Source organism: Podarcis muralis, chromosome 11 (assembly GCF_964188315.1).
Source record: "Podarcis muralis chromosome 11, rPodMur119.hap1.1, whole genome shotgun sequence".
Taxonomy (NCBI): Eukaryota; Metazoa; Chordata; class Lepidosauria; order Squamata; family Lacertidae; genus Podarcis; species Podarcis muralis.
The window spans coordinates 57,680,357-57,695,214 of NC_135665.1; the positions used below are offsets into that span (position 1 = coordinate 57,680,357).

Sequence of the window (14,858 nt, forward strand, 5' to 3'; positions counted from 1 at the left end):
AAGCCATTTCCACATAATTAGATCTAATACAAGGGTACCAAAAAAACTAGCAACAAAAGCAAATGAAGGTGATGTTACAGGACACGGCCCAGCACTTGTGAAGGAGTATTAATTTATTTAAATGTGTATATTATTATTGTTTTGCTTATTATGTATTTTTGTGTTTCTGTAACTGTAAAAGTGCCCTATGCTCCTCAAGCTCATTTTATAGTACAGTAATGAAATAGTAATAGCCTTTATTCGTAGGCTTAACATATCCACGCCCCGCCTCACAGCAAGGCGGCTTATTAACGTTAACCACCAGTCCCCTCAAGGGACGCGTGTGCACGTGTGAACGCGCTCCCCGGGTCCTGAGGCGACGACTCCTCCCCCGCCAGCCGCCTTATAGGCCCTCCTCGCCTTTCCTGGCCCCGCCCCCTCCGGAGCGGGAGGGGCGAGGAAAAGGCGGGAAAAGAAAACCAAGCCCTTCCCTTCGACTCCTCCGCGAGGAGCAAGCTAACCACGAGACCGCGCCTCTTCTGACGTCACTTCAGGGCGGTTGTCCTCCTTTGGTTGGCGGTGGGACTCCGTTTCCCATCAGCCCCGGCCGGCGTAGGCCAATGAGAGGGGGACGACGGGAGCTGTAGTTCTGTCGGCTCGCTCAGGGTTCTTTTTACGTCCGGCGCCACGTCTCGCGCATGCGCGTGGACGGCGGCGTTCGAGCTGCTGCCGCCGCTGCATCTCCTCACCGTCCTGAGGTAAAAGAAGGAAGGAAGGAGCTTCGCCCGGCCGCGTCGGCGGCAGCGATGGCGTTCACGCTGTACTCGCTGCTGCAGGCCGCGCTGCTCTTCGTCAACGCCATCGCGGTGCTGCACGAGGAGCGCTTCCTCCGCAGGAGTGAGTCAGCCAGGCCTCGTAAGGGGGGCGGGAGGGTGAGGGGGGTCCTGGCTTCATCCTCATCCTCAGTCTGTGGGGAGGAAGGCGGAGGGCCCGGGCCGAAGGTGGGGCTTCTGGGGCCACGTGGCATCCCTAAGACGTTAATTATAAGGATCAGCGCCGAGTCATTCATAGGGAGAGGCAGTGTGGGGTAGTGGTTAGAGCGCAGGGCTAGGCCTCGGGAGGCACAAGAAGAGCCCTGATGGATCTGGCCAGTGAGCCCTCCTACCCATGTGAAGAGGCTGCATCCTAATGTTTTAATGTTGTATTTTAATCATGTTTTTAAAATTGTATTTTAATCAACTTGTTTTTATTATTGGTTGTTAGCCGCCCTGAGCCCGGTCTTGGCTGGGGAGGGCGGGGTATAAATAATTTATTATTATTATTATTATTATTATTATTATTATTATTATTATTGTTATTATTATTATTATTATTATTATTATTATTATTATTATTTATTATCATTATTATTATTCTTCACGGGGCCCGGCCAAATGCCCAAAAGACAGAGAAACCTACGAATAGGATTAATTTAACATATCAGTTCTAACAATCATTTAACATAGCTTCTTACCTTACACAATATTTTAGACTTACGCCAACAACCTCTGAAGATTTTCCGTTCTTTATCACTTATTCTGCATTTCTTAATTTCTCTATTACTTTTAATTGTCCTTAACCACAAATTCTTTTCAAAATCTTCCATGCAATATTTCACAAAGTCGTCCTTACAGAACTTCTTGCAGTCCTACTAGTGTAATCTGTTTATTACAATTGCTTTTCAAATAGTTCAAATATTTACTCCAGTCCTCTAAGAATCTCTGATCCCACAGGTTTCGAATCCTTCCTGTTAATTTATCTAATTCTGCATAGTCCATTAATTTCATTTGCCATTCTTCTTTCGTCAGTAATTCTTCTTGCGCGAATAGGATTATTATTATTATTATTATTATTCTCCTAGTGCAATAAGAGAGACTTCTAGCACATCTGTAAAGATGAGCAGAGACTGGTATCATTTTCAAAGTGGATCGAGGGAGGGCGCATGTTGAGTTTCCTGCATTGAAGGGGGTTGGACTAGATGACCCTTGGGTTCCTTCCAGCTCTTCGATTTGTAGAATTCCAAAGTTTGAAGGGATCCCAAGGGTCATATCTTGCAACCTCCTACAATGCAGGAATCTCAGCTAAAGCATCCATATGTGGGGATTACATGCAGGCACTGTCTGGAGGAATTTGTAAATAATACTTGTTGTTCGAAAGTTGCCAGCCTGACAGGTAAAATATATATATATTCAACTATTTGTGTAAGGCATTTATTTTATTTTTTGTATTACAAATTGCATAACAGAATCATTGGGGAGAGGAGAATCTTCTCCCTCCCCTATCCCAGTGTTTGCCAAACTTGGGTTGCCAGCTGATTTTGGACTACAGCTCTCATCATCGCTAGCTAGCACGCCCATTGGTCAGGGGTGATGGGAATTGTAGTCCGAAAACAGCTGGAGACCCAAGTTTTGGAAACCTCCTCTATCCAGACTATATTATGCTTTGGCACTCATGCTACAGGTGCAGCTGTCTGTGCTGTAGGAGCAGATGTGGGTTGTCAGTATTGCCCTGGGTGCAACACAGTTGCCCTCAGTAAGCGATAGTAGAGCTGCTACTATAGTTCACCTCGCACTGTAGTTATCAAGAAATGGTTCTATCCTCCCAGTCTCAAAGGTTAATGTAAAAGTAATGCAGAAAAGTAGTGGTAGTGGTTTTTTTGTTTTTTAAGAGTATGAAATGCCATCTGTACCAAATGAGCCCGTGTAGGCTGGGGCTTTTTTTAGTTAATGATAAAGGTGGCTGAAGTGGACTGATACAGAACTTTTCACATAAAGTTTAATTACAACTTTTATTACCCTTTCCTTGGCTGTTTCCCACCCCGCCTTACAATTATTTGAATCGCTTGTCAACTCACTCATTCTAGTTTCAGATCATCTTCATGTGGGCTTGTGGTTGCTCAGATGAAGTCTAATTGTGAGTGCTGGTTTAGATCAGTGGTCCTTGTAATCTCGTTAATTGTGGCAGTGAAGCAGTAAGGAGAGGCATTGGAACAAAATTGGGCAAACTCTGAGAAAATCATTGTGGGGGCAGTACACAAACTGAAGTGCTTTGAAGGTTTTGCTTCATATATTTTAGCTGGGATCATTGGTGGAAATACTAGTTTTCTGAAATTCTGGTCCCTGTTGGTTTTGCTTCTCTCATGATGCATTAAATTTATTTTATTTATTTATTTAAACACCACTTAACTACAATAGTCTCTAAAGCGGTATACAAGAAATACTATACAAAAAAGTAAAAACCGATCAAAGCTATAAAATCAAACTGCAGTTAAAATGCCCTCTAGAATATGTATCCAGTCTGAATTATAATTTCAAATGAGCTTTCTGGCATTGAAACAAAGGTTAGAAGTCTGCTATTTATCGATATTTGGGCTTAAAATGCTTGCATTTGTAAAATACATTTTTGGTTGCTATGACTGATAATTTAGATTATGTATTTGCATGATACTTAACAAAAATAAAATTTCTGAATTATAGTTGGCTGGGGAACAGACCAGGGAATTGGAGGATTTGGAGAAGAGCCAGGAATTAAAGGACAGTTAATGAACCTTATTCGATCTGTACGAACAGTTATGAGAGGTAAGGTGCACAAAATAATGCTATTATTAGCAATATGTTGTTGTGAGTGGATTTGTTTTACTGTGTTCCGTACCCCAGATACCTAGTATTACTGTGGCTTTTACACACTGATGGCTAATTTAAATTGTCCTGAGTTGCTTCATCTGGGCATCTTACTGTTTGGTTGTACTGGTGCAACACCAGGACAAATGATGTTGCAGTAACCAGGATAAAGACCTTTGCATTTAATCCTGCCTAGCAGACTAATAGAATCAGGCTGTTAACTTATTCACTAGCATTATAAGTTATAACCATGAGAAACTAATGTGGTGGCAACACCAATGTCTCTCTACTCTGCTGCCTCTGTGTCCTGTCAATCTTATGAGCATCATTGCTTCTTTCTGATCCTGCCTCCCCTAACCCATCCACTCAGTGCTGTAGTTTCCCTGAAGCATGTGAGATTCTCTGACCGCAACCCCCTGCCTTCACTCCCACACCATTTTGAGCTGAAATGGGAGCGCAGGGGCATCCCAAATTAAAGTGCTTTTTCCTTTAAGCAAATTTGGCCTGAGAGAATCTGGATCTGGCCTGTGGCGCCAAAAAGGTTTCCACCCCTGCTTTTTAAAATGCATTGCTGAAATTGTTCTTTTGTATGCTTGCATGCCAGGGACTCGGGTGGCGCTGTGGGTAAAACCTCAGCGCCTAGGACTTGCCGATAGTCAGGTCGGCGGTTCGAATCCCCGCAGCGGGGTGCGCTCCCGTTGCTCGGTCCCAGCGCCTGCCAACGTAGCAGTTCGGAAGCACCTTCGGGTGCAAGTATATAAATAGGGACCGCTTACTAGCGGGAAGGTAAACGGCGTTTCTGTGTGCTGCGCTGGCTCGCCAGATGCAGCTTGTCACGCTGGCCACGTGACCCAGAAGTGTCTTCGGGCAGCGCTGGCCCCCGGCCTCTTAAGTGAGATGGGCGCACAACCCTAGAGTCAGACACGACTGGCCCGTACGGGCAGGGGTACCTTTACCTTACCTTTATGCTTGCATGCAGAAAATGATCTTGAATGTCCTTGTTCTTGAAGTTTATTCTCCACTTAATGCAATATTATGTTTGTCGTTAGTTGAGAAACTGTAATAGCCTTTCTGTTTTTCTTTGCAGTGCCATTAATTGGACTGAACACCGTTACAATTGTGCTGCTCTTGTTGTTTGGTTGAAGTTGGTGTCTTCAAATCAACCTGCCCAGTATCTCTAACATACAGACTGCAGACCAATTTATTCATTAGGATTCAATTTGGCTTTGCTTTGGAAGCAACACATCTGTTTCAATAAACACACCATTTCTATTTATTGTATTCCTTAATATTCAGCCCACTTCATAACACCAGAGGATTGGAATCACTGCAGTCATGCTGTACGTATCCTGAACCAGAACCAGATTTTTTTCATTTAATAGTATCAAATGTTTACTATTGTACTATTGTAACATATTGTAGTAAGTACTTAAAGATTCTATTTCTTAACTCCTCTGTTGCTCAGGGCTTATTTTTCCAACGGTGTACTTGAGATGTGATTGTGTTTTAAGTTGATCTTTCATTCAGTTTCTGAAGAACTGAATGATGTAGACTTTGCAGACCACTAGGTCAGATATGGCCCATGGACTATATCAATGTCACAGAAATGGAAATATTGTTGCTGGCACATATTAGAGATTTTTAAATAGTTGATCAGTAGTATATGATTTATATCTTTACACAGCAGTGACATTTTAAGCTTAACAGTTCAAAATCTGGTGACATGTTGCAACTGCTGTATAGCCAAACTTAGAAGAATAAGACCTAGAAATGGAAACATGTAAAACTTTATTTGGCAAGTACAGTTTATTAGTATGTTTTACAGTGGATCTTTATCCTTTCCCAAGATTTTCATTGTAAATAATTGTGGATACTGTGTGTAATCTGTTTTGGTGAAAGAATTTTTAAATATTGGGGGAAAGAATCTTTTTTTAAAAAAATGTGGCTGCACTTCCTTTTTTTTTTAGAAAAAATGTAAACAGAAATCCTCTTCAGGGGTTGTTTGAGATGAAAATCTGTTCAAAGCAGATATTACTTAAAATTCAGACCATAGAAATGTGCCCAGTAAAATGCACTATTTTCCTGATTCATATATTTAAGACTCTGAATCAGGTTTTTGTTTGTCTCTCTTTTAATTGAAAGATAATCCAAGAGAAAATGGGACTGTGATCAGATCATCTACATTGGAGGGTGGGAGGCAGGCAAGCAAGGGAAACTGGTGAGCAAAATGAAATAATTTCTTCTTTTTAACTTCTGAGCGCTTTTAGCAATCCTCTGCATGTTTACACAAAAATAACCCTGGTGACCTTAAAACTCAATTGACAATTGGTATTTACACTAATAGGGAATCTGTCCATTCATTGTAACAGATACATTTCCTGAATGAGTGTTTTCCCATTAGTCGCAATATGTATGATGGGATTCCACCAGCTCTTGCCCATTTGAAAGATGCAGTGAAGGTTGTTGCCAAAGGAAGTAACTCTCCTGAATGAGTACAGTGCATAGGAAGAAAGGGATTAGTTAGTCCTGGGGAAGCAGAACTACAGATATAGTTCAGTTGTCAATGGTAGATGCACGCATTAAGATTCTACCACATCTTAAGTTAGTTTCAGGACTGCAGATTCTTTGAGGGCATGATCAAGCCAAAGATATGGCACATTGAAATCCATTTATTTAAATGAGAGAGTTAAAATAATAAAAAAATCTGTCCCTGAAATTAAAGGGACATAACTGTTCAATTTTGGCTGGATTACAACCATGTCCCGTCCCCCCCCCCCCCCAATTTTAAGTACAGTATTTGATTTGATTTTTCCAATATTGTCTATCTTTCCCTCTACTCCCCTTTCTCTTTCTGTGATGTGAGCTGCTTTGGAACACCATAGTAAGTCTGAAAAATGAAATTGAGTTGTGTGATATAAATGGCACAGCTTTCCACATTGGGGAAAGTTGGAAGGCAGATGGCAGTCAGAAACAATTCTCCCTTATGGAAGACGGCAGGACACATGAAAGAGAAAGAGCTATTTCTGCTGCACAAGAAGCTGCACAAATCATCGCATTTCCTCTTAAATTGGTCTACGTCAGCAATCCTAAAGACCAGATGTGGATAACCTCTTTCCGTCAGGGGCTGCCCCTTGGGTAATCTTTCAGTGGGTGGGATGGGAGTCCTAGCCCAGCTTCACACACTTGGAAATAGTCCGATAACAGCTCATAACTGCTCAAGTTACATGCCAAAATAACATTGTAAGACAAGACTGATGGCAACCTTTCTACTGATGAATAGCATGCCACGAATATAAAAACAAGATGTGTATCCCTATTACTAAAATAACCAATAGTGATAGTTGAGGTGTATGGACTCAAATCTACGCGCTGAATCTTGTGCACGCACCCTTCATTACATATTTATCCGTATTACAACAATAGGAGCTTCTTAGGGTGACCTGCCTCTTTTGCCAAAGAATCCTTGTTTTGAGTATAGATCCTGGACCATGGTACTTTTTCAGAAATAAATAAAAAGTTTAGTTTGTGAGAAGCCATCTCTTGCTTGCAAGTATGCAGCTTTTGGAAATACTGTTTGGGGGAGGAAGCAAGATAGGGAGGAGGTAAACTTTGAAAGCCACTCACATTTGCTCTCTGCAATAAAGCTTTGGGCACTGGCATTTGCTCCACGCACCCACACAGTGCTGTGCTTTTAGCTGCTGAATGGTAAGAAGTTCAACAGGTGAACCTTAACTCCCACTTCTCTTGTACTGCCTAAGGCGAACTGCTCCTGGCTGTTAGGGTGATCCAAAGCAAGAGAGCACAGGCTTTCTACCCTTTATACGTTCTGGCTAGTCTCTGCGAGTGTTAAAAGTGCAGCTTCCCACTTTACCCTTTGGGAAATTTGGATTGCTACAAAGACGGGCAGAGGTTCAACAGGAACGCATTTTCTGCTGAACTAGAAAGGTGGCTATAGCCTTCATTTGCTGCTTGGTCCTTTATCTTCCGCCGCCCCGATCCAGTGCATTCTGACATGCTGGAGTCTCCCAAGTTCATTACATTATGCCAGTTTCAGCAGACTGGCTCTGTCCCATCCGCTTGCAAGACACCGCAAAAATGGCGACTATCGGAGTGCCTGTTTGCTAATGTCAAAATCTGACCGAAATGTTAAAAGCGGGAGCGTCTAGTGGGGAGACATATAACTGTGTTTTTCAGGAATATATGTTGGGTTGGTGCGAAACTGAAACGAAACAAAGGCACACAGGCGTTCGTTTTAGCCACCTGCCGGGGCCTGCCTGGGTCCTTACGCAGAGAGGTCTTCCGCTTTTCAAGCCCCGCCCTCCTCCACATCTTGCGGCTGAGCCGCGTCGCTCCAGCGTCAGGTCATTCGAACAGAGGGATGCCGTCATGGTACGGCCCAACTCCCGTGGCGACTAAGGGCGAGGGCGGTACCAATTGTGCAGGAAAAAGGGGAGGACAGAAACTCACCCTCTCGGCTGGCAATGGACCAACCCGCGATGCCGTACTCTTAGTTGGAAGGACAGGTCCATTTCATGGGAGAGGGAGGGGGACGTTAAAACGTTGGTAAACTCCCCTCTTCTCTCGCTGATTTCCTCACCTTGAGACGTGGGTGTGAGGCACGCCAGGTGAGGAGAGCTTTTTTCCTGAAGGTGGGGGTGAGCTGGTGGTGGACAATAAATGCCCTAAATCAGGGTTTCCCAACCTTGGGTCTCCAGCTGGTTTTGGACTACAATCCCCATCATCCCTGACCGCTGGTCCTGCTAGCTAGGGATCATGGGAGCTGTAGTCCAAAAACAGCTGAAGACCCAAGGTTGGGAAACCCTGCCCTAAATCATCTTGAATTAAAGTCTCTTGTGAGCCTTTGTGAGAGGAGGCTGCCTGCTGCAACTCGGGAAGAGTCCCTGTTCTGGCTCCTCCTCCTTCCAAGCTGTGCTGGGAGTGGGGCATTTTCTGCTTTTTCTCTGCATGGGTGTGTAGGATTCCCTCTGTCTCTTGCTAAGGTTGCCAATGTCACACCAATTTTCCTTATTTGCTACAGAGAGCCTGATGCAAAGCATAGGTTGTTTCACTGAAGAGTTTGGGCTGTTTTGTGTATGTGGGTGGGTGGTGTTGGGGTGGAACCAGTCACTCACAGCCTTGACTTTATCACAATTGCGGGTTGGTGAGACACTTATGCAACAAGGAGCGGATTCTGAAGTACAGTGGTACCTCGGGTTACATACGCTTCAGATTATATACGCTTCAGGTTACAGACTCCGCTAACCCAGAAATATTGCTTCAGGTTAAGAATCTTGCTTCAGGATGAGAACAAAAATTGTGCTCTGGCGGCGTGGCGGAGGGCATTAGCTAAAGTGGTGCTTCAGGTTAAGAACAGTTTCAGGTTAAGAACGGACCTCCGGAATGAATTAAGTACTTAACCTGAGGTACCACTGTATGACATTTGCAAGACTGAAACCTTTGACCTTACTCCCATGACTAACCAATGACACTAAAAAGAAATTCTAATTTATTCTGGCAGCTGCTTGACAGTGGAATGGACTTCCTAAGAAGGTGGTGGACTCTCCTTCACAGCATGTTTTTAAGCAGAGGTTGAGTGGAAATAATAATAATAATAATAATAATAATAATAATAATAATTTTTATTTATACCCAGCCCTTCCCGGTGCAGAAAACCTGGCTCGGGGCAGCTAACAACAAATTTAAAACACTTAATTGATGCAACAAAAAACAGCATAAACTACAGCATAAAACGTGAATAACAATAAATTCAGAATTAAAAAATCAATTTAGGTGGAAAATACATCCAATAAACATTAGATGATTACCAGGGCTAGCTGGCTAAATTAGTCCTATTTGGGCCGGTGAAAGACCAGGGGAGAATTAGCTGTGGGATCCCAGAGTGGGTAGTCTTCATAAAAAGGGGAGAGGGAGGGAAGGAAGGGGAATGAAAGATCAAGCTAAGTTCAAATTGAAAGCCAGGCGGAATAGCTCTGTCTTACAGGCCCTGCGGAAGGAAGTTAAATCCTGCAGTGCCCTGTTTCCATGGGAATTCCCCCAGGTCGGAGCCATCGCTGAGAAGGCCCTGGCCCTGGTGGAGGATAATCTGACTTCCTTAGGGCCCGGGACCTCTAAACTATGATTATTCATGGACCTTAAGGTTCTCTGCATAGCATAACAGGAGAGGCGGTCCCATAAATACGAGGGCTCTAAGCCACAAAGGGTTTTAAACGTCAAAACCTTGATATCTGTCATGGATGCTTTAGTTGAGATTCCTGCATTGCAAGGGGGCTGGACTAGATGATCCTCAGGATCCTTTCTAATTCTACAATTCTGTGATTCTATGTATAATCCTTGAACTTAATCAGCCTTTTTTTTTTTTTTACAGCAGATGTGTAACCTTGGCCCACCTGCAGATAAGTTTATATTTCTTCGATAAAAAGAGTTCTTTTGCAGGTGATAAAAAGCAGACTCTGCAGGTATGTACCTTGAAACACCTTTTAGTGGCTGGCTTTATCTCTGGGAAAGAGGAGTGCTCCTTCTTTTCCGATTAGATAAAAACCTGCGATGGCACCTGATGATCTCAAAAGTGCTTGATAGGAAAGTGCTGATAAATGTTTAAAATTCCCAAAGGCTAGTCCCTGCTGGTCACGGAGTTTGCAGTCTGGAAAAAGAATTCCCAAAGCTTGTTGCTTTGGGCTGTTGAGAAGGGGGGGGCGGAAGCAGTCTGGTGTAGTCGTTAGGGTGTTGGCCATAAAGCTTTCTAGATGACCTTGGTGTGAGGATAACATACCACCATCTGCACTTACTCTTGGAAGGAAGGACGGAACAAAAGTGTAATATAATGTAATACCAGAGGAGCTTCATTGATTCCCGTGTGATTAGAGGAACCGTTCTGTCATTTGTCCTAAAGAGCTGTTTCTTCATTCTAATAGTGCTCCCCTGCATGCAGCTGTAGGAGGAAGCCAAAGATTTCTTTTTCCTAGAGGTGCCATTATCGACAGCTTGTATTGGGTTATATTAATAATAATAATAATAATAATAATAATAATAATAATAATAATAATAATAATGGTTTCCCCAGCCACTCTTGGTGGCTCCCAATCAAATGTTAAAAACAGTACAGCATTAAATATTGAAAACTTCCCTGAACAGGGCTGCCTTCAGATGTCTTTTAAAGATAGGATAGCTGCTTATTTCCTTCACATCTGAAGGGAGGGTGTTCCACAGGGCGGGCGCCACTACCAAGAAGGCCCTCTGCCTGGTTCCCTGTAGCTCTGCTTCTCGCAATGAGGGAACCACCAGAAGGCCCTTGGCACTGGATCTCAGTGTCCGGGCAGAACGATGGGGGTGGAGACGCTCCTTCAGGTATACAGGACCGAGGCCATTTAGGGCTTTAAAGGTCAGCACCAACACTTTGAATTGTGCTTGGAAACATACTGGGAGCCAATGCAGATCTCTCAGAGCCTCTGATCATTTCCACCGTGTAGCAGAGCACCCTACGATTCTCAGCTCCTTTATCACCATCAGGATCCTGCCTAGTTTGCTGGGTGGCAGTCCTTCTCTACGGTGGCCCCCACGTTGTGGAATGACCTCCCTTCCGAATTGTGCCCTTTTCCCAGAGGCCTTTGCGAGTGGAGGATGAGATCAGAATATTCCCCCCACCTCCCCAGTGCGTTGCCATTGCTGTTTCTGACTGCTGTTGATTCACTTTAATTTTTGGTCCAGTAGTTACACATAGTTTACTTCTTGTGTTGAGCTCCTGGAGCCACATGTTTAGGGTAGGGCCATAAATGCGCATAAATGACCAGCAGCTTCACACCTACTGCAGCTAAGCAATTTGCAAGAAACCGAAAAATGGGTGCGGTTTTGAAAGGTTCAGTCTGCCATCTTGATTCAAAACAGTTGTATCTAGACATGGATGCGAGCCTGCTCCTTCGTCTCAGGAACCACCATGCAAAATGCGCTTACGATCTCGTTAGAAGTGTCCAGACGAGTAGAGAATAGGCAAGGGAACACAAGGTTCATCTAGTCCAGGCATAGGCAAACTCCGGCCCTCCAGATGTTGGGGACTACAATTCCCATCATCCCTGACCACTGGTCCTGTTAGCTAGTGATGATGGGAATTGTAGTCCCAAACATCTGGAGGGCCGGAGTTTGCCTAGGCCTGATCTGGTCTAACCCGCAGCAATGCAGGAACCTTTTGCTCAACGTAGGGCTCGAATCCACAACCCTGCGATTAAGAAATAGCCGGCAGGCTCAAGTGATGGGTTGCATCATTATATTGTAGGTTTTGCTACATGGAAGTGGTTCCTTGAGGAGGAGAAGTCTATCAATGGCTGCTAGCCATGATGGCTGTGCTTGGTCTCCACATCTGGAGGAAGCAATGCTTCTGAACAGCAGCCACCGCAAACCACAGGAGGGGAGAGGGCTCTTGTGCTTACGTTCTGCTTGCTGGTTTCCCAGAAGCATTGGGCTGGCCGCTGTGAGAACAGGATGCCGGACTAGATGGGCCATTGGCCTGATCTAGCACTCTCCGCTTACTGTATTTTTCGCTCCATAGGGTGCACCAGACTATAGGGCGCACCTAGTTTTTAGGGGGGGAAATAAAGGGGGGGAAATTATTTCCCCTCCCCAGCCCCAAAGAGCAAAGAAGGCAAGACAGCGAGTGGGATCCATCCCGCTGGCTGTCTTGGCTTCCTCTTTAGCCGCGTGCAACCTCTCCAGCCGGGAGAGGCTGCGCGCGGCTTCGTTTTTAGCCGCGGGGCTGGGGCGGGGGAAGCCCGAGCTTCCCCCGACCCTAACCCCCAGAACAGGTCCAGGAGCAGCGGCAAGGTTACACGCAGCCTTGCCGCCGCTCCCGGAGCTTGCGGGGCTGGGGGCGCACTCCAAAGGCTTGTGGATAGCTGCCTGAAGCCCGGGGAGCGCAGCGGGAGTTGGCGCTGCACTCCCCGGACTTCAGGCTGCAGGCTGCTATCCACAAGCCTTCGGAGCGTGGGGGGAACTCCTGCTGCGCTCCGAAGGCTTGTGGATAGCTGCCTGAAGCCTGGAGAGTGAGAGGGGTCGGTGCGCACTGACCCCTCTCGCTCTCCAGGCTTCAGCGAAAGCAATGCAAAGCCTCCGGAGTGCGGAGGGAGCGCTCCCACTGCACTTCGGAGGCTACGCATTGGTATCGCTGAAGCCAAGGACCCTGCATTCGCTCCATAGGACGCACACACATTTCCCCTTCATTTTTGGAGGGGGGAAACTGCATCCTATAGAGTGAAAAATATGGTACATTCTAAAGTGTGAAACATCCACATTGAGCATGAAACAGCCCCGCAGTTGCACAGATAAAAGGCATCTCTCTCCCCCGATTTCCTGTGCTTTGGGGACAGTTCCTAATATGGGCACTTTGCATTCCCTGAAGCAAGATACGGACAGCCTTCTGTCCAACACCTGCTGTGTTCAGATTGGACTCTTGGGCCCTATTGCTGGTCCTGCCGCATCGCGTGGCTCTCCCTTCTCCATCTGTGCATCTGACGCTCCACCTACGGAAACAGAACAATATTTGGCTTGGAATGCTTTGCAAAATTCTTCCAATGAAGGGAGGGGGGCACGCGCCTAATTGCTTTTTAATTGTGTCATGCTGCTGCGGTTGGCACCGCACCTCTGTTCCATGCAGCAGGTAAAAATATAAAAACTAAAAAGACTTGAGATAAGATAGCCTGTATTTTTAAAATCCAAGCTGGACGTGCCGTTTCTCTCTGGTGCGAGTACGCTTGTGGAATTTAAAAGTTGAAAAAGGTGGTTTCTGTGTGGGCAGCGAATGGGAGAAATTGCTTGTTCTATCAATTATGTATATATATTTTTAATGTTGCCTCTTACTTCCCTGTCCAAAGGGGCTCATTCAACATGCTGGGTAATGCTCTCTAAATATTACTAGGCTTGGCACAAATGGAACAGATAACAGAGTGCCTTTTTAATTGTCCATTGTTATCTAACTCTTTGGTTGTTTAATCTTCCTTCCCTCTCCTGGCAGTGCGAAGGATGGCAGCCCGGCGTGCGCTAAAGGCAGTCCTGGTGGATCTCAGTGGAACACTTCATATTGAAGACTCGGCTGTTCCAGGGGCCCAGGAAGCTCTTAAAAGGCAAGTTATCCCTTCCAGGCACCCCGAAAAGAACAGAAAACAAACATGTAAAAAGGCCGTTTTCACAAAGGCTGCTTATTGGGCAAGGAAAAGGTCTTTTCCAACATCAGGGTCTTTTCCAAGGAGTCTTCTCTTCTCACGAGGTGACCAAAGTATTGGAGCCTAAGCTTTAGGATCTGTCCTTCAATAAGCGCTCAGGGCTGATTTCACTACCCTGGGTAGTCTCAAGGCAGCTAACAATCTCCTTTCCCTTCCTCCGCCACAACAAACACTCTGTGAGGTGAGTGAGGCTGAGAGACTTTAAAGAAGTGTGACTAAGGTCACCCAGCAGCTGCATGTGGAGGAGCGGGGAAGTGAACCCAGTTCACCAGATTACGAGTCCACCACTCTTAACCACTACACCACACAGTTGTTTCTACAGCTCCAAATACAGTCTTGTATCTAGGCGGCTATCCCCAGGTCTGCACTCTATAGAGCAGTTGCAGCAGCAGGGGACCACTCCTCCTCCACCAGTTCATGTGCCTTCCCCTAAGAGATGCATGCATGCACGCTGGAGACTATGCCTCTGCATGCAAGCTGCCTCTGCTCTTCCCTTTTCAGTCCCTTCCTGGTTCTGGGAGACAGTGGTGCAGGAGAGGGTGGGAAAGCAGCCAGCCTGACCTGCCTCTTCTTCCTTTTCTTCCTACCCATCCTGCGCCCCATCTTCCAGCCTCTGACTCTTGCTTCCTGGCTGGCAGAGTTCCCCATAAACCACTGCCCCCCAATCCTAAACCAGAATCCAGCCCTCACTTTTCCTGGTGCACACTCTGCAGTGTCTTGCCAGTCCCTGGCATGCACCTGGCAACATTAGAATGTCATATGTGTGAAACCGAACTTTCCCTCCTGCCCCACGCCCATTACGCTTGGACATTGGATTCAAGCTTGAGTGATCAAAAAGCATAGGGATTGGTCTCAGGTGGGATTTCTCTTTCTGTTAAACTCCAAAGATCCAGGAGTAATCTTCTTAGCACTTCCGCTTGGCAGCCCTGCTTGTGATAATGTGCTCATGTTATCTTCTGATGAAGCTATTCCATGAATGCAAGAACAAAAACAT

The 14,858-nt window shown here is 45.4% G+C and overlaps 2 protein-coding genes across 10 annotated transcripts in view; both read left to right on the forward strand.

Annotated features, from left to right (window-relative positions):
- HDHD2 (haloacid dehalogenase like hydrolase domain containing 2) overlaps window positions 1-14,858 on the forward strand; it is a 426,244-nt gene that overhangs the window by 403,278 nt on the left and 8,108 nt on the right. The window contains exons 1-4 of one of the 9 annotated variants that reach the window (XM_077936503.1): window positions 8,023-8,263; window positions 9,157-9,226; window positions 10,024-10,114; window positions 13,657-13,765. In XM_077936503.1, coding sequence (XP_077792629.1) covers window positions 13,665-13,765 — 101 coding nt within the window. In that variant the 5' untranslated portion in view covers window positions 8,023-8,263; window positions 9,157-9,226; window positions 10,024-10,114; window positions 13,657-13,664. Of the gene's footprint in view, window positions 1-5,228; window positions 5,857-8,022; window positions 8,264-9,156; window positions 9,227-10,023; window positions 10,115-13,656; window positions 13,766-14,858 lie in introns of those variants that run through there. The other 8 variants (XM_077936502.1, XM_028749044.2, XM_028749045.2 and 5 more) reach the window with 8 other exon arrangements.
- Window positions 677-4,910, forward strand: IER3IP1 (immediate early response 3 interacting protein 1). The gene is made up of 3 exons (XM_028749049.2): window positions 677-876; window positions 3,495-3,596; window positions 4,726-4,910. The coding sequence occupies exons 1-3, from the start codon at window positions 678-680 to the stop codon at window positions 4,779-4,781; spliced, it is 357 nt and encodes a 118-aa protein (XP_028604882.2). The 5' UTR covers window position 677; the 3' UTR covers window positions 4,782-4,910.

Bases quoted from the DNA above. Each gene is read 5' to 3' on its own strand.
- IER3IP1 (XM_028749049.2), top strand. From the start codon at position 678: ATGCGCGTGGACGGCGGCGTTCGAGCTGCTGCCGCCGCTGCATCTCCT. The intron at 877-3,494 runs GTGAGTCAGCCA...TCTGAATTATAG, and splicing joins GGAGCGCTTCCTCCGCAGGA to TTGGCTGGGGAACAGACCAG. The intron at 3,597-4,725 runs GTAAGGTGCACA...TTTTCTTTGCAG, and splicing joins TGTACGAACAGTTATGAGAG to TGCCATTAATTGGACTGAAC.